We start from the raw sequence: 24,783 nt of genomic DNA on the forward strand, positions 1-24,783 counted from the left end.
AAATTTCGGGGAAACACGGCAAGAAGTAAGAAGTGCTGTACAGTGTACAAAACTGCTATACACAAAAAAGCCACATGGTCATTCTTTGTGTAGCAAATTTTTGTTCCTTTGAAAAGATCGTAAAACGGAAACTTTTACAGATTAGGATTTAATTTAATTTATTTATTTTTTTTTTTTAAGATCTACGTATTCGAGTCGCCACCGATCCTAATAGCCAGTATAATTAATCGAAGCTTTCTACATCATTTAACGACCCACTAAAATTCCTTTTGCGACCTACCAGTGGGTCGCGAACCATAGCTTGGGAACCGCTAAATAGAATATTTCAGGTTTATGTCAGAAGATAGAAATTGTGGGAAAAGCTGTTTATTTATCCGTATAGTTTATTCAGGTAGGACTTATAAATAATTGACGTTATAAAGACTTAGACTACTAATTTAATAGGAACGATGGCAAAGTGCTATGATTAAACAAAGGTTAGCTCCAACAATTTACAAAAGACAGGAAGGGACAGTCGTCGAATGGTAAAAAGCGCTTGGTTAAGAGTCTAAAAATACAATCTGACATATAGTCTACATTGGCTATATCAATATTAAACTTATCTTCTATAAACCAGTGAACAGGGTCAAAATTGAGTATTCAATAAAGTGTGTTCAATAAAACAAGCTACCATACTGACACAATATGCATCTAGGAGGGGAGTCCCGACTCGAATTCGAGTATCGTATTCATTATTAGTTCATGCATTTCATACGAACACCAGGATATACATTTCTAAAGCGTTACTTCAATACGCTTCGCTACACAAAAGCAAAGTAAATGTTTAAGCAAGTCATATTTATTGTTGTTCCTCTTTTTACTAGGTTAGGCTATGATTTGTTGGCTATGCCTTTACCACGTACGACGTAGTTACGTGAATTCGTGGATTTCCCGACCGCATTTGGTAAGATATTTTTATTCACAGCTTTTTATGTACTAAAAGAACAATAAGCCACTGTACAAGCACATGCAAATTTCTATTTTCAGCATAGATGGTAAAACTTAGTGGTGCAGTATATTGAACTAGATGACTAACAACTTTAAGTTCTGGATTTTTCGTAGTTCGCCCATTCCTGTTTTACAACAACATGTCAAATATGAGATAATAACATGTAATTCTTCTAGTTGTAGCGTTTTGAAACTTCAATAAAAAATTGTTCATATTGCAATTAATTTAAACATACATGCAGTTGGGAATTTAGCAAATTTACTTTACAGATACATACAGTTGGAAATTTTAGGACAAGACAAGAAATAAATTTGAAATCGAACCGACCAAAACCAAATGGCCAATACAAAACCAAAATGCCAAGAAGAAGACAACCCAGTAATATGCAATGCGTGCGATCATGTACAAGATTTTCCAGGAGATAATGAGGTACGTTTGACTGGTTTGAATAGCTCTACATTTGTCGCTTCAAAAATATGTGTACCTATAAGGAGGTAACTGATTTTGTTCGCTTACTTTACATCAAGTTGTGTGAGGGAACTGAAACCTATGGACAGGATGGATATTTACTTAGCTAACACAGACATTCCCCGATCTTGTAAAGAAACTAAAATAAGGAAAATCGGAATGAAATTATGGCCCAACCCAAACCTGGTACACACACTACGGGGGTACCCTATATTTTTACTTCGCCCACTTGAGCATTGAGCAACGCCTTGATATCTCACTTTTAAAAAACTAGCTCCTTGGGTTTGTGAATCAATATTTTTGTCTGTGTTATGATAGCAACATGATATATCTAATTTAAACGGTGAGTGATGGCAGGCCCAGACCGACCAGTTAAACGACTAGTAAATTTAACGACCAGTTAACGACTATAGTTGAATATACCGGCGACGTGTCACTTGTATCAGATTTCTAAAAACAATTTTCTGAAACTACTTCGAATAAAATTTAGCCGAAAGCTGCGAGTAAAATTGACGAACACTTTTATATTTTTTTTTTGTGGTGTTTTATACTTTGGGTTGAAACACTGTGTTTTAAAAAGAATTATGTTCACAGGGATCTTTCGGCATGGCATATCTATTTTGTAAACGTCTACGCGTTGTCGATAGTCGTAGTTATAGCCGAAGTCGAATGTTTGAATGTCACGCAGTCATTATCAGAATCAATCTTTCTCTCCTAAAACAACCAATTAGTTTTTGAAACATGCTCTCATATAAATACCAGGAAGAGAAAAGCAAGAAAGAACAAGAGCTACATTACGCAATTCAAAGTTTTCGTGATTACATTCGTTCTGTCCAACAACATGATGTAATCAGGCAGCATGGCACGTTTATGACACCAGAAGATCAAAACGAAATTCATGCAGCAGAACAATTTCTTGATAAAAATCCGGAAAGCTTACTGGTTTACAATCAAATTATCACTTTTATCTTTTCATCTTAACAGAAACTATCATCTTGGTTTCTGCGATATCACAAACTTATTCTTCTCTTACGTAAAAAAACTATTGAAATTAACTTTTTATTTACAGGAAAATCTCAGACAAATACGCGAACAACACTTGGAGTTCAAACTTTTTGTTGAAAATATTTTGAATAGGCTGAAAAACCAAGCTCAGGTAAATGCATTCAAAATATTTTGTGTCGGTCGTTCAGGCATCTCCTCGCCAGATAAGGATCTGCCAAAGTAGTCACTGATCCAACTTTTGGAAAATTCTCTATGTTTTGGTTTTGTTTATTATATCCTTCGAAAGATGGTTGGCGTGGAGTCTGAAAACGAGACGTGCGACCTGAGAAATTTTAACCTGTGTCTACTTTTTGATTTTTCCATAGTGTAAAATTGGAGACAGAACTTTAACCCCTAATAGTCGTGATCTTTTGAAAAATATTTGGACCTCAAACTTTTAGAATTCAAATTTTCATCACTCGGTTGTCTGTAGTACTAATCCAGTTTTATTTTAATGCAAAGTTGGGAGATGAAGTTCACTGTCCAAAGGTTTCGGAGCCATGCTTGGAACGAACACTTCTCTCCCAGCGCACACCCTTTATTTTTGAATTTTCAATACATGCTTTCATTTCAAAACCAGGAAAAGGAAAGAAGACGAAAACAAAAGCTACATGGCGCAATTCAAAGTTTTCGTGATCACATTCTTTCCGTTCAACAACACGAGGTATCCGAGCAGTATGAAACGGTCACAACACGAAAAGATCAAAACGAAGTCCATCGAAATTATTTGAAAAAAAAACGGAATTTTTGCATTAGTGTGACTTTGTGTACTTTTTTGGTACTCCCGAAGTATGTGAACCAAGTGCAGAGAAGACTTAAATGATTCTAAATTATATTACGTAAGATTAATATGATTTTTGAACAAACATTTCTGATGAAAAGATTCAACAAACCGTTCAAATAAATATGGTATAAATTATACACAAATTACTGTTTCCATAAATATTATCACATTTTATAGTGAATATAAATCTGAATTTAACAGGCCGATAAAGAAAAGCAACAAGAACAACAAGACGAACTTATCAAGGCAATCAACAATTTTCGGCAGTATATCCAATCAGTCCAAACACATGAAGCATTTGCTGAATATGAAAAGTTTATGTCGTCTGATGACAAAATAGATGTCGATGATAAGTGTTTAAGAATGAACACGTTTTTGAGCACAAATCGGGTACGTTTTACTACTAAAACTTTTTGTTTCATCAAATTTAAATAGAAATATTTCAATTTGCATATTTGAAGCAAACAATCTTATTAGTCAATTAATACATAGCATAGCTTGTAATGCAAGTATACGTTTATAAAATGTTTTTATTGTTATTGTTTTAATAACATCGTTGCTTATTAAAGTTATACTAGGTATTTTGGAATATCTATCAAAAATAAGATTAGGAATAAACTACAAAATAAATATTTAATTTCGGAAAATAAAACGGTACTCCCTCAGTATGTGAACCAAGATGGCGGATACTGGAACGTAGTATGTGTACCAGGTCAGGGTAATAACGGTCATAACGGTCTGGATTCTGCTTGGTTTGATACTTTAGTCGCTCATAGATGAGACAGCACGTGAGCGTGTTTTGGGTAACTCTTCTCAAAAGTAATAAAGCTGGAGTCTTTCTAGTGCTTCTAACATAAGAAGTGCTTTACATTTTTGTATTTACTGAACATATGTGTTGAATATCTCATACGGTAATAATATATATATATATATATGTAAGTGCAAATTTGTATCTTCAGAAAAACCTTCATATCAAACAAATCGAGGACAAAAGAACAGCATTTGAAAGTTTCATTCAAAGTGTTGTGACAAAACTACAAAGAAAGGCTCAGGTAGTCATTTCACTACGATTTACGTCATGTTTGAATGATTCAACATCGATTTATAAACCTTAAATTTTGTTTATATTATATTAAACACATCATCTCAAAAATAGATGATATTAAAAATGTGTTCAGATATTTCATAAAAGATTATTTTTAAAGTTTATAGTCAATTACCTCAAAGTAATATACAAAAAGTGTTCGGATGTTCTAGATATGTAATCATGAATATATATATATATATTTTAAATTTATATAATCGGAATCTTATTCTAATTCATCCCTGTCTCCTGCACAACACCAAAAAATGGACAGATACGAATAGTTACCCACCTGTTACGATTTATAAAATAATACTACATGTCTAAGAAAATTAGCTGAGTATTATTGCTATGCACTTTTCATTCAGATGGCCACATATAAAATAAAACAAGAGAGAAGAAAACAATGGGATAAAGCAAACAGAAACATTCGCAAATTGTTAAATTCGGTTCGTACCCAAATAACAAACAGACATCTTGGTGCAGAATTTTCTCAATATATCGAAAACATAAGACGTACTTGTAATGAAGCCGAAGATTGGCTTCAAAGGTACCAAGTAAGTATAATCATTGTAAATTATATTCCGAGTAAACAATTCCACTCTCTCAAATACATAGTAGCTCACTTCAAATCAGTGGGCTCATCTGGTGTCTTATTTAAAGCTATAAGTGTCCTCGTTAGTTATTCACTTCAGTGAACGTCATTTAACTTAGCCCAAAATGCTGTCTCTTTTTTTTCCTGAGTGAGTGCGCGAAACCATTCTTCGAGAATATTTTAACAGAAATAATAGAAATTTTAATATTAAATTCAAGGATTAGAACACTTGGCGGTGATTGAATCAGCACATATACAAACCTTTAGTTGCTTCAGAGTAAGTGAATACAATTACAACATTTTCCAGAAAACTATCACTGTAGAAGAACTAGAATCAAAGTATATTGAAGTGAAGGCGAGTCTTAAAAACCTTCGGAGTGGATTAAAACAAGAAATACAGGTGAATCACTATAAAGATGCAAGAAGGGTTTAAAACTGTTGAATGTTTTATGCAACTCTGGTTTTTATCCACAAAGATCTTGCAGTACAAATTGCTTGCTATTCTATCAGCAGATACAACTAACGATAGTGATCCTGAACTAAAGATTTAAATTTTCGCCACTTGTCTTTTACAAGCAATAAAATTACAGCGGACTCTTTTTTGATCCAATCAATTACCTATCTTATACTTATCAAATCCTCCATCTCTTAGAGCGATCTTACTCGCAATCCGCCTCGATGAAGCCCCGGAAATCTTTATATAATGAGCTTACTTTAGTCAAACATTTTTTCTATTAAAAACCTTCCATAAAATGCGTCAAAATCTGTGAATATGCGTTGTTATGATTATACTCATTAGGATAATAAAACAAACTAACCTAATAATTCATTTTCGGATGTGTAACACAGGCCATTGAAGCAGTGAAGGAAGAGCAAGCAAAAGAAGAAAGAAAGCTGACCGAGGCTCGTGATAATCTCGTGACGTCTCTAGCTTCAATTCGCCAGATGTGTGCATCAGAACAAATTGCTGGAACTAAATATGCGGATACACTAAACGCCTTATGCAGTGAAACTGGAGAATATCTCAAATCAGAAGTGAGTATTAACATTGCTTAGATTAAAACGATTTGTTTATGCCAATTTTTCATCCTAATTTACTTTTTTAGGTATTGGATACAAAGTGTGCATATACATTGTTATTTTAGATTCTAGTTGCTGTTTTTCTCGTTGTAGTAATTTGTTGCCCATCTCCGCAACTAATGTGGTTGGAATTAGTTCGTTCAAAGCCATCACTTTTTTTTTTACGAATATTTTTTGAGTCCTATTGAACGCGATATTTCACCAAAAATCATACCGTTTTATTTTAATTAAAAGGGAACTTCTTGTTTTTCGCCTCTGCATTAATTGTCCGTAGATTTTGTCAGTAATTCTCAGGTCATCCTTTGCGGGACCGACGCACGCAGGCTCGGTGTTAATATTAAGAGCATTTGTTCATTTTTAATATTTAGTAAGCTGGAGCTGTAGTTTTGTTGTTAGCAATTTTAAACAGTAAATTCGACTATTTTAACAGGAGATTTCAGTAGAATCGGTTCAATCCAAGCATGTGGAGTTGCGTGATACTGTTGAAGAAATCAAACAAAGTATGAGCAAAATGAAACAGGTTTGTCAATACTTGTAATTAAGGAATTTAACTTTGAACTTCCTTATCTCCTAAATAATTTATCATTGTACGCGTTTGTCGATAAACTAGTTGAATGTGAATAGATTGTTTTACTCGCATATCGGTGCTTGGAGCCGTTTTCCGTTTCTCTTTGTATCGGGCGTCTTCTGAATATCTAGATCGCCTCGATTTACTTTGACATTTCCTTTTTTTAATGTTCTTTGTTGTTCCATTTTTTATGCTATTGTCAATTACTGTTAGGCTTAATTAGGCATGTTACTGCACAATAACCAATATTTGTTTCCCTCGCCTCCCTTCACCCTCTTATGTCATTTTTACATCTTTTTTGCAACCTTTATTCACAAAGTGTTTTTATGTATGATGGAGAAATATATTACTGATTATCTTTTCAAAGGAAAAAGAAGCAGAAGCGAATATTCGACAAAAAGCATTCAACGATCTATGCAAATACATCGACGAAGTTCATAAAAATATCGCAACGGAAGAGGAAAATGACGAGTCTACTCGACCGCATATCAATATGATTACGAACAGCTGTAAAACTGTATTGGAGTGGATTAAGAAATACTATGTAAGTCCAAAATTAATGCAATATGATATATACCTCTCCCTAAAATTGAATAACATTTTTGTGTTAGCGTATTCGAAACAAGCTGGGGTATTACACAATGAGAAAAATAATACTGTATAAAGACTAGCTGGTGACTTCCCACCATTGTCGGCCAGACCTAAATTATCGACTTGACATAATTCACCTTTTCAAGTCTCGACTCGACTCGGATCACACAAATAAACAAAAGTATAGAATTGTATTAGAAGTGTCAATGTGCCTTATTTCACCTCATTTCATTATTGTTTATGCAATCTATTATGACTCAAACTCTATTTATTACTTGGAACTTCAACGACTCATGATTTGGTAGGCTTTGGATTTCGGCGAGGCTGTGAGTCGGACTTGAAACTCGAATTCAGTGGTTCAGTGCTCTATTCAGTAATTCCGAATCTACTCTACTCCCAAATTTAAATTTTTCTCGGACTTCTCTCTCAACTCTAGATTTAAGGGCATGTACTTAAAACTAGAGAACTATGAATGTGCTGATGGTTTAAACATGTTGGTGGATGCAGCTGTTTGTATGACTTGTGGAAGTAACTTCTTGTGTTTATTTCCATCTTGATAATAATTATTTGCTTGGAAGCTACAAAATTATTAAATTATATGCTATTGCACCCTAACTCTAATCATATACTTTTCAAGGATCAAATTACATCCGATACCATTACATCAAAGCAGAGAAATTTACGAAGAACGATTGAGGATATTTATGATAAAATGCAAGCAGGAAAAAATGAGGTGAGATAGAAATACAAAATTGCATTAAAAAATTCAAAATAAAATTTAAGTGCAACAAAGCTTGCTACTTTGGACGTATTTCGTTACATATAAATTAGAGTGACTCGCATATTAAGAATTGACAGAAAATAAAGTTTTACTAAGTCCTATTTCGAATTTGCGTTTATTAATGTTTTACATTAATTCATAGCATATTGAATGTGGGGCTGAATATAAGTTTCAAGTGAGAAATTTAATTAGGAGGCACTAGGTGCCAAGTACCAGAAAAAAACTCAGATTTGCAAAGCTGGAATGGCCCAATATTACTTTTTCACAAACGCGGTGTCCTTTAGTTTCACCTTTTTTTATTTACCTGTTATTTTTTCAGGCAGAGGAAATATTTCGACAGCAAGTCCGAACTGCTGTACACGATTACATTGACTATGTTTGTAAAAGTCTGGAGGCTGAAAGAGAAACAGACAAAACAATTGTCCAGTGCATTGATACAATACACGAGCATTGCACGAATGTATTCGAATGGATTAATGAAAATTACGTAAGTCAGAGCAAATTAATAATTCGAATAACGGTGACCAAGTGACCATATATTACACCGATTATTAGCAATCGACAACCATTCTATGTAGGCGTACTTTTAGCTTCATTAAATGCAAGAAGATCTGCAAAAATATTTGAATCAGTCGAGAGTTACTTTATTAAATTAATGATTTAAACCACGGTGGCCAATTAGAATGGTCGATTAAGTTTTACACCCTGGCGTAGCAATCGAATTGAAATTTTCAAATTGAACACATTATCACGATGAACATTTCGTCTCATTTAAAAACTACAAAAAGATTTCATTCCGTAGATAAGTTACTTATTTAAAATATCTATATTAAATTGTATTCAGCATCAAATCACTGGCAAAAATTTTTTATCAGAATTTGATAAGTTACAGAAAACAGTCAATGACATTTTTAATTCGTTACGGGAAAGAAAAATAGAGGTAAGATTTTTCTATTTACGGTATTTGAATGTCTTGCACCCTACCTGTAAATTCATTGGAGCAGTAGGCCTACTTATGTGGGAGAACTTTCTTTCCGAATATATGTTTAAAGATTTATTACTAGGTGTAATTTAATTTCTTGGTACGTTCTGGGTCAAGATAGGTGTAATTGTGACGAAGTTGTTACTGTAGAGCAGAGTAAAGTCAGTCGAATTTATACCGAAATATTATATTATTTGAAAAATGTACTCAAGCTAAATTGGTCGCAGAGTAGGAAAACAACATTCTGACCATATTTTATCTACTAAAATAATTGCATTTCTTTTTTCTAAAGTAAAGTATTTATCAGCAATTATTATTTTATCAATAACTATGCCCTTAACTATAAGTTGAATGTGACTCTTCGGAGCAAAACTCTAAATAAAATATTGTTAAGGTTCTTTTTGAAGTATTTTTAGTTATATATCTATCAACTATTCATTTTATGTAAGAACTCAATGAAGTTATATTTCCTAAAAGGTCGAAGCTGAGCGTGAACGACAGCGGGCAGAAACGATTAGAAAGCGCGCGGAAGTAATCAACAATCTCCGAGCCCACATTTCCGAGGTCAGATCGAGAGTTGTATTCAAAAAGTTCAAGAACAGATTGACTGAAGAAGATTTGAGATTGATATTTAGTCAATGTAACATTGCAGAAAGACATATCGAGGTGAATATCGCGTTGCCTATGTTGGTATTAAAGGTTAAAATCTTGATTGAAATGCCATATCAACATACTAACCCAGTGTGTAACAAATTGGCTAAAAAATGTCAAAACTGTATTAGTCTATTAACATATTAGCTTGTGTCACATTCTAAGGTATTGAGAAAATCGCATTTTTGTAATAGTTAAATAAAAACCTACCTTAACTAATTTACCTAAAATAAGTTACCTAAAATAAAAACTAAAAGGTCCAGGTTTGTAACCCCAAAATGGTCTATAAATACATAAATTCAGATAATTTCTAAAAAATATGATTTGAGCTCCTTTGATTCTACTCGATTGGTGTTGTAAATAATTTAATTGTTTTTTTTTTGTTCAGGAAAATTCAGATACGATCCAACTGGAAGTCCAATATTTGGATATACGCAAAATGACTGAAGATGTGTACAAAAAGTTGAAAAGAATTGACACGGTGGGGTGATTATTTTAAAATTTATTCCCTTTTGAAGCTTGCTACATTTGGACTTAGTTTCGTCAATTTTACTTTTCGTAGACCTGTCTGTTACTTTTAATATTATAACGTTTATTCTTCCCGTTGTATATATGATAAAATATAGACAATATTATATAAATTATTATCTTTTCAATCATTACTGATTATGAATATTAAATGTTTTTAGTTAGAAAAGACTGAGGTGGCAAGGAGACAAGCCGAAGAGCGAAGAAAGAAAGCTGATATGTCTCAAAAACTGAAGAATTACATTGACCGTGTCCAACGTCTTATTGTGTTTGAGCCTCTCGCGTCTAGATTGACAAAAAACGATGAAGCTCGAATTCAATCTGAATGCATCAAAGCAAATCAGTTTTTAATCGCGGTACACAAAACTATTTGCTCAGAATCTTAAAATATCAAAAAAGCGTTTAAGCGTAATGTTGTGTCGTCCAATATGGTCACATACGTTGGGCCAAGTAATACAAAATTAGATTTTTTATTGGAATATTTTCAAGTCATTGTAGAAAATACCGCTAGTGTCAGTATTTGGCCTAAAGTTAGTTTTTCACCGTGTGTTTTTCATCACCAATATTCTATCAAATATAATAAAGCGTTTATTCATCTAATAGGAAAACTTGAATTCTGCTGAAATTGAAAAAAAGTGTAGAGAACTAGAGGAATATGTTCAAATTATTTACAAGAAGTTGAAAACATGGGAAGAGGTATTTGATCTAGTTGTTGCTTGTTTTTTTTTTTCAAAATAAGTTCATGTGTTATATGTAATGTATATTATATCTTCGATCAAAAAAATGAATTTTTTTGAAATTCAATTGAGTTTATTATTCACGACTTTTTAACCTGTAGAGTAGAGCTTTTGTTTTCTCAAAACTTATACATATTCGCTACTTTCCAAATTTTTCTATAATTCCATAATTTTGCTATTAGTGAGGATATATATGCGAATCCAATCGGACATAGAATCTTGTTTTATAAGAATGGATCTGACGTGATTGTTCGCTAAAATTTAGTGATTGAGATGTTAGCTTGTTCGTCCATTTTGTGTGTAAATCCTCCAACATATAGCTGTGTCCTTCACAGTATTGTTCAAACTTTTTCAAGTAAAGCGGTGTTACTGATCTACTGATTCTAAAAATGAGCCTATACGTAAAATTCTTAGTGCTCCACTCTTTACATATTAACTCTTCTATCAGAAATCTTTCGGTATTTGGTTGATGGCTCTGGATCTCGCTTTGAGCAGTTTAACATAAAAGTATTATTTTAGAAGTTTCTAAAATCTTTTTGAAATTTTCAGATAGCAAACAAATGCAAAGATGATTTAGTAGAATGGAACAACGCTAAGGAGAGCTTATCTAAGTGCATAAATTACTGGAAACAGTTAGTTATTCGCAACAGAGGAAAAGATAAATTAACGGATAAGTATTTCAACAAAATAGTAGAGATGTACACGGATGCTGAGAATTGGTTCCTGGTTTCCTATGTATGTATAGCACACGTTCTTTTTTAATATAAAATAATATTAACATTAATATTTTAATATCAATGTTAAAGTTGCAAAGCAACTGTTCTAGCTTTTATGAATTTTAAACAAAAATAGACGCAGTTTTTTATTTTTATTTAGAAAGAGATTTCGCATAAAGAACTTAGAGATAAACGCGAGGACTTAGAAACAGTTGCTTCTAACATTTTAGAGAGTATGCAAGATGAGAAACAGGTGACAACTTAACTATAATAATTCTGTGAATATGACATCTTAGTCTTTATACTATATATAATTCGTTTCGTGTATTAGGTCCTTCAGCACATCATTTCTCCTATAAAATTGATGTTCATAACTTGTTTAATTGTATTAATATAATTGTTATATAAATTTTCTATTCTTTAATCATAAAACTCACTTGCTACATTCTAATATATTCCTCCACTCCTTAATTGCGGTTCATGCTACAATGGCTGGAAACTAGCCTCTTTTTGCCCGACAATTAGATTATAGTGTACTTGTGTATATTATTCTTGGTCTATCCTGCCAAATTAATCCACCGTTTTATGTATATTTCATGTCCTGTCATTTATTATTCTGCAAACAATTTTAATCATTTTCTGATATCCCACCTATGCACAACATTAGGTTGATATTATATAATTACTGTTTCAATTACCATTATGTGGTTGTTATGGTTTATTTAATCAACTGTGAGTGTGATTAACATTTATCGATATTGCAATAAATTAATAAATTTGGCAATTTTTGATACTCCTACCACCAAAGTTTACGTTTGGGGGATACCAAATTAATCCACTGTTTTATATATATCTCATGTATTATCATTCTGCAAACATTTCCATTCATTTTCTGCTATCCTATCTATGCACAACATTAGGTCTGGTGTTATACCACCCTAGTTACCCAAAACTGCTCCGCTAAGTGACTTTTGAAATTCATATGATGCTCCTTAATATAATTAAATTTCCAATTACTGTTAAGCGGCTGTTATGGATTATTTAATTAACTGTGAGTGTGATTAAAATTTATCGATATGCGATATCTTGATAGATTTGACCATTTTTTTTTTATACTACTACCACTAAAGTTTACGTTTGGAGTAGACTATGAATTATTGCAAGAATTGAAATGGTTTCCGGCAATTGTAACTGTCTCATCTTTGTCTTTAATAAATCATATCTGCTTAAATTTGCATATGTCTATTTAGGTATTATTGTAGTATTAATATTTTTTTTTATTTTTTTATAGTGTTAAAATGATGTATTAAATGATTCTCATATATAGGCTCATTTAGAATTAAGTATCTATTTCGGAAACGCACTCCTCTTTTTCTACCATTAACATTAATTTAAAACAAAAACCACATTATGTTACTGTTATAAATGTGTCATTTTTCACAATAAATTCCCAACCCTGATTAGATGAATTCAAAATTTATCCTCGTTTTAATCAGATATATCCTCGTTTTGTAAATAGTGTAAATAGTTCTCTATAAACTGAGAGTTAAATAAAAAAGAACCTGTGTCAATTTATGTATATATTCATGTGTTATATTGGGTGGTAACTGACTCAGATCGGTATCGGTACCTCCCAGTCATACCGAAAACTTTTGTTTCACTTATTTAGTTATTATTATATTTTATATTATGTGTTTTCTGGTTGACGAAATAATAAATTCTCTCTCTTATGGTCAACTTCTTTTTATAACCGAGTTTCACAGATACTCTTGAAGGTTCGTTTCAATTTCAAAGATCAAATGAACAAAAGAAAAAATTTAAAATAAGACATGTGACAGCATGTCTGTTGTAACATTTTAAATTAATCAGAATAAAAAAGACATATTTTGATATTGATATTTTTTTTTCATCGAGTCTTTTTTATATTGTTCGTAATCACAGAAACGTGATCGTTTGAGATTGATATTTAGTCAATGTAACATTGCAGAAAGACATATCGAGGTGAATATCGCGAGGTGAATATTGCCTATGTTGGTATTAAAGGTTGAAATCTTTATTGAAATGCCATATCAACATACTAACCCAGTGTGTAATAAATTGGCTAAAAAATATCAAAACTGTATTAGTCTATTAACATATTAGCTTATGTCACATTCTAAGGTATTGAGAAAATCGCATTTTTGTAATAGTTAAATAAAAACCTACCTTAACTAATTTACCTAAAATAAGTTACCTAAAATAAAAACTAAAAGGTCCAGGTTTGTAACCCCAAAATGGTCTATAAATACATAAATTCAGATAATTTCTAAAAAATATGACTTGAGCTCCTTTGATTCTACTCGATTGGTGTCGTAAAAAATTTATTTGGTTTTTTTTTTGTTCAGGAAAATTCAGATACGATCCAACTGGAAGTCCAATATTTGGATATACGCAAAATGACTGAAGATGTGTACAAAAAGTTAAAAAGAATTGACACGGTGGGGTGATTATTTTAAAATGTATTCCCTTTTGAAGCTTGCTACATTTGGACTTAGTTTCGTCAATTTTAATTTTCGTAGACCTGTCTGTTACTTTCAATATTATAACGTTTTTTCTTCCCGTTGTATATATGATAAAATATAGACAATATTATTTAAATTATTATTTTTTCAATCATTACTGATTATGAATAATAAATGTTTTTAGTTAGAAAAGGCTGAGGTGGCAAGGAGGCAAGCCGAAGAGCAAAGAAAGAAAGATGATATGTCTCAAAAAGTGAAGAGATACATCGACCGTGTCCAACGTCTTACTGTGTTTGAGCCTCTCACGTCTAGATTGACAAAGAACGATGAAGCTCGAATTCAATCTGAATGCATCAAAGCAAATCAGTTTTTAATTGCGGTACACGAACCTATTTGCTCAGAATCTTAAAATATCTAAAAAGGGTTTAAGCGTAATGTTGTGACGTCCAATATGGCCACATACGTTGGGACAAGTCATACAAAATTAGATTCTTTACTGGAATATTTTCAAGTCATTGTGGAAAATACCGCTAGTGTCAGTATTTGGCCTAAAGTTAGTTTTTCACCGTGTGGTTTTCATCACCAATATTCTGTCAAATATAATAAAACGTTTATTCATCTAATAGGAAAACTTGACTTCTACTGAAATTGAAAAAAAGTGTAGAGAACTAGAGGAATATGTTCAAATTATTTACAAGAAGTCGAAAACATGGGAAGAGGTATTTGATCTAGTTGTTGCTTGTTTTTTTTTTCCAAAATCAGTTCATGTGTTATATGTAATGTATATTATATCTTCGATCAAAAAAATGAATTTTTTTGAAATTCAATTGAGTTTAATATTCACGACTTATTAACCTGTAGAGTAGAGTTTTGTTTTCTCAAAATTTATACATATTCGCTACTTTCGAAATTTTTCTATGATTTTGTAATTTCGCTTTTAATGAGGATATATATGCGAATCCAATCGGACATAGAATCTTGTTTTATGAGAATGGATTTGACGTGATTCGTTCAAATTTGATGAATTACAGAAAACTCTCAATGATATTTTTAATGCGTTACGGGCCAGAAAAATAGAGGCGAGATTTTACTATCTACGGTATTTGAATGTCTTGCACCATACCTGTAAATTCATTGGAGCAGTACTTATGTGGGAGAACTTTATTTCCGAATATATGTTTAAATATTTATTACTAGGTGTAATTTAATTTCTTGGTACGTTCTGGGTCAAGATAGGTGTAATTGTGAGGAAGTTGTTACTGTAGAGCAGAGTAAAGTCAGTCAAATTATACCGAAATATTATCTGATTGGGAAAATGCACCCAAGCTAAATTGGTCGCAGAGTAGGGAAACAACATTCTGGCCATACTTAATCTACTAAAATAGTTGCATACCTTTTTTTTAAAGTAAAGTATTTATCACCAATTATTATTTTCCAAATAACTATGCCATTAACTAATAATTGAATGTTACTTTTCTCAGCAAAACTTCAAATTAAATATAGCTGAGGTTCTTACTAAATTATTCCTAGCTATATTTATATCAACTAGCCATTTTTAAAAAACAATGAAATTTAATTTCGGGAAAGATCGAAGCTGAGCGTGAACGAGAGCGGGCAGAAACGATTAGAAAACGCGCGGAAGTAATCAACAATCTTCGAGCATACATTTCTGATGTCAAATCGCTGGTTGTATTCAAACAGTTCAAGAACAGATTGACTGAAGAAGATTTTAGATTGCTATTTAGTCAATGTAACATCGCAGAAAGACATATCAGGGTGAATATCGCGTTATTGTTCCATCTTATACTTCACTATGACTTTGCACTATACGAGCAGCTGTTACTTTGTAGTTAGAGGACGTGACTATGTTGGTATTAAAGGTTGAAATCTTTATTGAAATGCCATATCAACATACTAACCCAGTGTGTAATGAATTGGCTAAAAAATATCATAACTGTATTAGTCTATTAACATATTAGCTTATGTCACATTCTAAGGTATTGAGAAAATCGCATTTTTGTAATAGTTAAATAAAAACCTACCTTAACTATTTTACCTAAAATAAGTTACCTAAAATAAAAACTAAAAGGTCCAGGTTTGTAACCCCAAAACGGTTTATAGATACATAAATCAGACCATTTCTGAAAAATATGACTTGAGCTCCTTTGTTTCTACTTGATTGGTGTTGTAAATTATTTAATTGTTTTTTTTTTGTTATTTTTGTTCAGGAAAATTCAGATACGATCCAACTGGAAGTCCAATATTTGGATATACGCAAAATGACTGAACATGTGTACAAAAAGTTGGAAAGAATTGACACGGTGGGGTGATTATTCTAAAATGTAATTCCTTTTGAAGCTTGCTACATTTGTACTTAGTTTCGTCAATTTTACTTTTCGTAGACCTGTCTGTTACTTTTAATATTATAACGTTTTTTCTTCTCGTTTCATATATGATAAAATATAGACAATATTATTTAAATTATTATTTTTTCAATCATTACTGATTATGAATATTAAATGTTTTTAGTTAGAAAAGGCTGAGGTGGCAAGGAGGCAAGCTGAAGAGCGAATAAAGAAAGCTGAAATGTCTCAAAAACTGAAGAATTACATCGACCGTGTCCAACGTCTTACTGTGTTTGAGCCTCTCACGTCTAGATTGACAAAACACGATGAGGATCGAATTCAATCTGAATGCATCAAAGCAAATCAGTTTTTAATTGCGGTACACAAACCTATTTGCTCAGAATCTTAAAATATCAAAAAAGGGTTTAAGCGTAATGTTGTGACGTCCAATATGGCCACATACGTTGGGAAGTCCTACAAAATTAGATTCTTAACTGGAATATTTTCAAGTCATTGTAGAAAATACCGCTAGTGTCAGTATTTGGCCTAAAGTTAGTTTTTCACCGTGTGGTTTTTATCACCAATATTCTGTCAAATATAATAAAACGTTTATTCACCTAATAGGAAAACTTGACTTCTGCTGAAATTGAAAAAAAGTGTAGAGAACTAGAGGAATATGTTCAAATTATTTACAAGAAGTTGGAAACAAGGGAGGAGGTATTTGATCTAGTTGTTGCTTGTTTATTCCAAAATTAGTTCATGTGTTATATGTAATGTATATTATATCTTCGATCAAAAAAATGAATTTTTTTGAAATTCAATTGAGTTTATTATTCACGACTTTTTAACCTGTAGAGTAGATCTTTTGTTTTCTCAAAATTTATACATATTCGCTACTTTCCAAATTTTTCTATAATTTCGTAATTGTGCTATTAATGAGAATATATCTGCGAATCCAATCGGACATAGAATCTTGTTTTATGGGAATGGATTTGACGTGATTGTTCGCTAAAATTTAGTGATTGAGATGTTAGCTTGTTCGTTCGTTTTTTGTGTAAATCCTCCAACATATAGCTGTGTCCTTCACAGTATTGTTCAAACTTTTTCAAGTAAAGCGGTGTTACTGATCTACTGATTCTAAAAATGAGCCTATACGTACAATTCTTAGTGCTCCAGTCTTTACATATTAACTCTTCTATCAGAAATCTTTCGATATTTGGTTGATGGCTCTGGATCTCGCTTTGAGCAGTTTAACATAAAAGTATTATTTCAGAAGTTTCCTTTTGTCTTATCTAAGCTTATCTAAGTGCATAAATTACTGGAAACAGTTAGTTATTCACAACAGAGGAAAAGATAAAATAACGGATAGTATTTCAACAAAATAGTTGAGATGTACACGGATGCTGAGAATTGGTTTCTGGTTTCCCATGTATGTATAGGACACGTCCTTTTAATAAAATAATATTAACATTAATATTTTAATATCAATGTTAAAGTTGCAAAGCAACTGTTCTAGCTTTTATGAATTTTAAACAAAAATAGACGCAGTTTTTTTATTCCTATTTTAGAAAGATATTTCGCAGAAAGAACTTAGAGATAAACGTGAGGACTTAGAAACAGTTGCTTCTAAAATTTTAAAGAGTATGCAAGATGAGAAACAGGTGACAACTTAATTATAATAATTCTGTGAATATGACACCTTAGTCTTTATACTATATATAATTCGTGTATTAGGTCCTTCAGCACATCATTTTATGGTCAACGTCTGTTTATGACCGAGTTTCACAGATACTCGTGAAAGTTCGTTTCAATTTCAAAGATCAAATGAACAAACGAAAATATTTAAAATTAGACATGTGACAGCATGTCTCTTGTAACATTTTAATTCAATCAGAATAAGAAAGACATATTTTGATATTGATATTTTTTTTTCATCGAAATGAGTCGTTTTTTATATTGTTCGTAATCACAGAAACGTGATCGAAAAATAGTCAGAGAAGCCGATGAATGTCGAATGTTTATCAGTCGTGTCAGATCCTTTGCTGTTTTTGGAGAACAACGAAACAAACTCACGTCAGAGGATATAAAGTCAATAACAAGAAAATGTAATGAATTAAAAGGATGGCTTAGTTCATACCCAGTGAGAAATTTTTCTAATTCTTAGGTTAAATATTTCTCTTCATATATTTATTTTTCTGTTTCTACTGACATCAATTTTAAATATCACACTTTGCATAAAACTTAAAAAAAGAAATAAAATTATTTTTAGATTACTGAGGATGAAATAGAGAAACAAAGAACGGAATTAATGGAGTTTGTAGAAAGATTGAGAAACCGAATAAAAAAAGAACAACAAGTATAGTTTTTATATTATAATCATAAAACTCAGTAGCACAAATTATTACAAGTCTTCTAAAAAGAAATTGAATTGCCTTCCTCATTAAATCTGACTACCTAAAGGCAGTTTTTGCGGGTAATATTTGGAACGGGATTCTTGTTGCGTATACTATTCAAAATAATATTTATCAAAAAATTTTGCTATTAAGACCAATAGGTAATATTTTCAGAAGTGTCGTATAATGTGATAAACTTATTATTTTAATCTAAAACAGTGAGAAACGCAGATGAAATGAACAATTTTGTAACCAAAATATATGGCATCTTAGTAATACACTGATCAAATCATATTTTATGAAAAGCACTAATGAAAAGAAGCAAGCTGAATTGAAACAAACGGAACTACTTTAAACAGCCAAATCGTGATTGTCTCCTTGATCAATTGACACAAAGATTCATTATCGAAGAAGAAAATAAAAAGAAGAAAAAGATTCAAAAATCATTTGCAACATAGCCGATGATGTGTTGCCCGGTGACGCCCCCACCGAAACATATGCCCCCTGTGTTTATATAACTTAGAATCTGAGTTTTATTGTGGCTTTAAATAAAGATTTTTTCTGTTTTTTTTTTTTTAATTTTTATTATGTATATTCATGCTTGCATTATACCCCCAAATTTTTAAAACCCATAATTAAAATTGAGAATTTCGTAATCGTACAATTTACAGCAAATTAGGATGTATAGATTTAGAATGACTTTGTTTCAGGTAATTAGTCGTACCTAATTTTTGAATTTTGTAAATTTCTTGTTTTTGTTTGAATACCCCATGCTTTTTTAGATTATTAACATTAAATTAGTTTGCGTAATCTGGTTACTAAAAAAGTTAGGAGGGTTTTATCGTAATATTGAAGTTGAAGTAACCTAGCTTAGAATAGAACAACAATGTCTTGATATCATCAATAAACATATGAAAATGTACCCTGTTTTGTATTATTGTGTTGATATTTTTTAGTTGGGAAAATGAAAGAATTTCTGTAGTTGCGTTGGCGAAATATTCTTGAAAAGAAATCAGCATAGAATTGTCTTGACAATTTCTAAGAAACTTCAAATGAACGGAACGATAGATAATAAAGGAGATAACTTTAAGTGAAGCTACACAGACGAGTTATTTATATTTTTTCTCATTTTTTATATGGAATATTTGTTGACTCACTAGCAAAATCTGGAGTTAAGGATATGCCTCAGTGAATGCCGGACACAGCAAAGTTTGAGGATTTCATGTACGAACATTGGAATTTTGACATCTTTTCATTTAAAAATATTACAATCAATTTATTTTTTTTTTAATCTGATATTCAATCGTGGGTTAGCGCAATATTCCAATAACAAATTACAGAAGTTCAACAATTAAAATTTATTTTTTGTTCGTTTTCACAAAACATACTTTTAAAGATGGATTATCACGCAAAAAATTTTGTGGCGAATTTGATTTTATATATTTTTTTAAAATGTTTGGCATTTACCGTTAACATAAAGTGGACTTCGTTTGCGAGAATTGAATTTTCAAAAGACAACCCTGCCAAAATCGAACGCAAATTAGTATGTTCTCTTGACGACGAAGTAGTGAGAACTCGTCGGCGTAATTTTGCGTTGAGTCAAGGATATTTTTTGCGTTTTGTGTATTTATTTTGAAGCGTATGCAAATTCTATTGCATTTGAAAAACGCTTCTGTGGTTTATATACATACCAATATCTTCAAATAATATCATTGCATCATAATTAATTACAGTGAATTCAACTAATCGAGGTCAAGATGTACTCGAGTTCTGTGCTGGATCTTTTGCTGCAACATATTTTCCAACGAAATAATGCATACCAGACAATTCATTGTCTTGAATCATCTAGATTTTATAATTTATGTGGGTTTATTCTAATTCTGTGACTAGTTTTTTGTTATATTGCCGGTATACATACATTGAATTAGCATAATTCGTATGTTAAAAATTACTATTTAAATATTTATTTTCCTGTTTCTACTGACATCAAATGTAAATATCACACTTTGCATGGAACTTAAAAAAAAATTAAAATTATCTTTAGATTACTGAGGATGAAATAGAGCAACAAAGATCGGGATTAATGGAGTTTGTAGAAAGATTGAGAAATCGAATAAAAGAAGAACAACAAGTATAGTTTTTATATTATAATCCTAAACCTCAGTCGCAAAATGAAAGAAAATAACCGGTAAATATCAAATCTTTTAAAGTACCGGTAATCTAGCTGCTCTCATTGAAATCGTGCCAAATTCGCTGACCAATCGCTAAAATGCGATCAATCTGTCATAAAATTCGAAAGCTATCGATCCAATTATTAAAAAGAAAGACGATCTTTTTCAAGAATAATATCAACAACAGCAACAGCAACGATTTAACACAACGATTCATAGATCCACTGCATATCCAATAATATGTAGCACAAAATGTTGGGTAGAGAAAACATAAAAACTGTTGGGAAAATCGTAAATAAGTGTAGAAAGAGAGAAATTATCGATGTGATGCTTCTGAAATTCTAATAAAATATCGTATCACATGGAAATAAAAATAATAGCTTACTATCCTAGCTACTTCACCCCTATTTTCAATTTATGAAAAAAAGTGAAATTAATAGATCTATGAGTAGCGAAGGAAATCAAGTATTTTAACAGCAACTACAATTTAACAATACGGTCATCCATCTTGTAAAGGTGCAATTTTGTATAAATTAACTCACCCATACTCCCTCGTTTACTTCGTTGTACTTGGCGATAATTTTTTCTTTGTTTGAATTCTTAATTAAATGTTGCAGATCTTGAGATCGATAAGTATGTTGATAGGTATTTGTCTGTCTGTATGTCTGTGTGTTAGATGCACGCGATATCTCACGAAAGCGAGGTTGAATCTTCTCCAAATTTTGCATGTGCATTCATCATAGCTCGGATCAGTAGCCTATTGATATTGGATGGATTAGGTCTTATAATTAGCTAATAAGTTAATAAATAATTAATAATGGGGCACGCGGTGTCACTATAGAGTCATGAATCGAAACCGCAGTTTCGATCGATAAGTCTTCGGTCCCCGACCGATATTCTCGTTTAGTTATTATTAGTTATGCTAAGACAGTGTTAAAATGTATACGTAAGTTATCAAGCACCTGTAAATTCCTACCATGTATAATAATTTCAGTTGAGCACTAGCTCATATAAGGTTGTTGAATAGGTACGATGCGGTAATGTCAAGAAAGGCTAGACCTAAAAAAATATGCCACAAACAACGATACGGTATTTGTATGCTTGTATGGAAGGTTTATGACTTGAATATTCAGCAGACCTATACTACTATATAAGCTACAGCATATTTGATTCGGAAAATAATGACCGTTTTTGTAATGCACGTTTGTGAGAAAGAGGGGGGAATCACCAATTTTACTGATGTCAGTTGGTCCAAATTCATAAAGCCAATAAAAACGTGGGCAGCAACGATAAGTTATGCAGATGTTGAAGGAAATGAAGCGATTGAGAGGAGACAAATCATGTATCAAGTTGTAGGCTAACAGTTGATGTTTTAATAAATACAGGGCATTTCAGACTGTGATTTAAATGAATCAGTGTAGATATAGTCTAGCATGTAAGCTCTGCAGAACATATATTGCTACTAAGCGTTTTCCACCTTTTATAGACTTCTCTGTCCTTCCCCCGAAATATATTGATCAAAAAATAATTTCATCATACTATATCCTTAGAATATAACAGCACATTCACGCAACAATTCAATTTTTCAGGTAAAAAAGACAATCATATTACCCAAAGCTGGAAAAAAAAATTAAAATGTAATTCATTTATGAGATACCATGATAGTACTATATTGTAACGGACGTATCTTTTTGGACATATTGCTCATACCTGCTTTTATATATACCAGAGGTGGCAAACACATCGATCGCGATCGACCGGTCGATCGCCACGTCTCGAGCAGTCGATCGCGTCTGATGTTGAATGAATTTATTAACATACCCCAAAAATTGCTTTGAACCATTTCGGAGTTTTAAAACAGGAAGAATACAGTAAACGTATACAGCGCGTGTGTCTTGACCAGGGGTCTTAAAACTTAATTTACCTGGTGACCGCCGAGACGGAGCCTTAGTGAGTCCGGGCCGCAACCGTTTTTTCACAATAAAAGCATTAAACTTAAAAAGTTAAATCTTTTTCACTGTATTTCTATACGCAAAACATGTCAAAAATGTAAAGTGTGTAAGTAACTCCGCGATGGACCTTTCCCCGAGCATCTACTTCCTTGTTTATTCCGTAACATGGGCTAATCCGCAAGACGCAAAAAGTGACGTAACAATAGACTTATTTGCATACGCTCAGACATTTGTCAATCAGAAATATTTTCAGGCATGTTTGTAAACATTACCTCGTTTTTGCATGCTATTTGTTAGTTTTAGGTTGTGTTTCAGAAATTCAAGTATGAATCAAAGAACTCAATGATCATTCTGATTGATTGGGCGTCGTGGCTTAATTGCTGCAATCAAAAGTCTAGAAATAGCTGTGATAAACTTGGCTAAACTTCTCTATCGGTACTGTTGAAAAACAGGTTGTTGAATGTTTTGAATCGAAACGATGACGTGAAACATATAACCCAGTTTATAGGCTTCAACTCGCGAAGCCACCTCTAAAATAAGCACCAAGAATTTGCAATGGTAAAGTATAAGAAAATTTTCGGGGTGAAAGGTCCATCGAATATCATGCCTACAGGTACGGTACTAGTAGGTTACCGTACCGCATATTCCTTTTGGGGAATAGATTATAAAATATTTCGTTTTTCTCTACTTGTCCTGATCATATATTAAATGCATCAATCATTCTAACTGAACTGAGTGACTTGCGGGCCGCACTAACATTAAACTTTCGTACCAAGGCGGGAGCCGCAAACTATCGTCCTGCGGGCCGCGAGTTTGAGACCCCTGGTCTTGACTGACAAACGAATATGCAATTAGCTTCTGCAGTATGCGAAAGTAGATGTCTCACTCCAAGCGAGCAAAGAATATCCCTATGAGGAAATTGTAAATTAGATACTGAAGTTTGAGCAGTCCGATACATTCATCGTTTGAGAATATTCATTTTCACGGTTTAGATCACTGTTTCTCAACCAGGCGCCATGGCCCACCTTTGGGCCACAGAAACATTTTCAGGTGGGCCACATACCCATTGAAAATTTCTAGAGTTATTGATAAATCACTTTGATCGTAGTAGCAATGAATGATGAGGCTGTTTTTGCCACTGAGTGTCCAATCTCATTTTATTTATTAAAGTTGAAGTGTATATCTTTATAAAAAGGATTTTTTTTCTATTTTTCCCGTGGTTTTTTCATTACATGAGTAATTTAATGTGCAACAACAATTTTTGTGCAAAATAAGTGGGCAATAAATGAAGAAAAGGTTAAGAACCACTGGTCTAGATATTACTTGAATACTTGACAGGGTTTCTTGAGGCATTTCTAACACTTACGATTAAAAATTAGGCAGGCCATATATCTGAATGATTCGAATAAATCTTAAATAAATGATGAAACATTTACTCCAGGTACAATTAAATAATCAAATTAATAACTTCAATGGAACATGAAAAATAAAAAATTTGTGTCGATTTTATTAAGAATTCGCCTAGTAATAGGCCTAGCCATTCGTTTAAGTGTATGACCTTATTACCGATCAGTCGATCGCGAACTATTTTGAAGATTTCTGTCGATCGCGGCCGAAAGCAGGTTGGCCACCTCTGATATATACCATGGTCCATGACACTGTGAATATGCCACACTTAAAACATCTGAACTATACTTATACAGAATTACACTTTTAAGTTTCACCCTTGATAGAATAAAATAACAATCTGAATAGCATATTTTACAAAAAATAATAAAAAATTCAAATACTTGCGGTAGCACTGAACAAAAAAAACAAAACTTT

At 32.2% G+C, this 24,783-nt stretch overlaps 1 protein-coding gene across 1 annotated transcript; it reads left to right on the forward strand.

Annotated features, from left to right (window-relative positions):
• The first annotated feature begins 1,324 nt into the window (after positions 1 to 1,324).
• LOC144420914 (uncharacterized) lies at positions 1,325 to 19,716 on the forward strand. Its single transcript, XM_078110752.1, has 31 exons — positions 1,325 to 1,417; positions 2,219 to 2,398; positions 2,526 to 2,612; positions 3,081 to 3,164; positions 3,486 to 3,674; positions 4,244 to 4,336; positions 4,737 to 4,925; positions 5,271 to 5,363; positions 5,813 to 5,998; positions 6,474 to 6,563; positions 6,979 to 7,155; positions 7,840 to 7,935; positions 8,303 to 8,470; positions 8,828 to 8,923; positions 9,443 to 9,631; positions 10,005 to 10,097; positions 10,306 to 10,500; positions 10,748 to 10,840; positions 11,431 to 11,616; positions 11,758 to 11,850; positions 13,982 to 14,074; positions 14,283 to 14,477; positions 14,725 to 14,817; positions 15,686 to 15,874; positions 16,327 to 16,419; positions 16,628 to 16,822; positions 17,068 to 17,160; positions 18,012 to 18,104; positions 18,416 to 18,583; positions 18,713 to 18,799; positions 19,143 to 19,716. Exons 1-31 carry the CDS (start codon positions 1,325 to 1,327, stop codon positions 19,146 to 19,148), a joined length of 3,975 nt encoding a protein of 1,324 aa, XP_077966878.1. The 3' UTR covers positions 19,149 to 19,716.
• The last annotated feature ends 5,067 nt before the right edge of the window (positions 19,717 to 24,783 follow it).

Source organism: Styela clava, chromosome 3 (assembly GCF_964204865.1).
Source record: "Styela clava chromosome 3, kaStyClav1.hap1.2, whole genome shotgun sequence".
In the NCBI taxonomy this organism is placed as follows: domain Eukaryota; kingdom Metazoa; phylum Chordata; class Ascidiacea; order Stolidobranchia; family Styelidae; genus Styela; species Styela clava.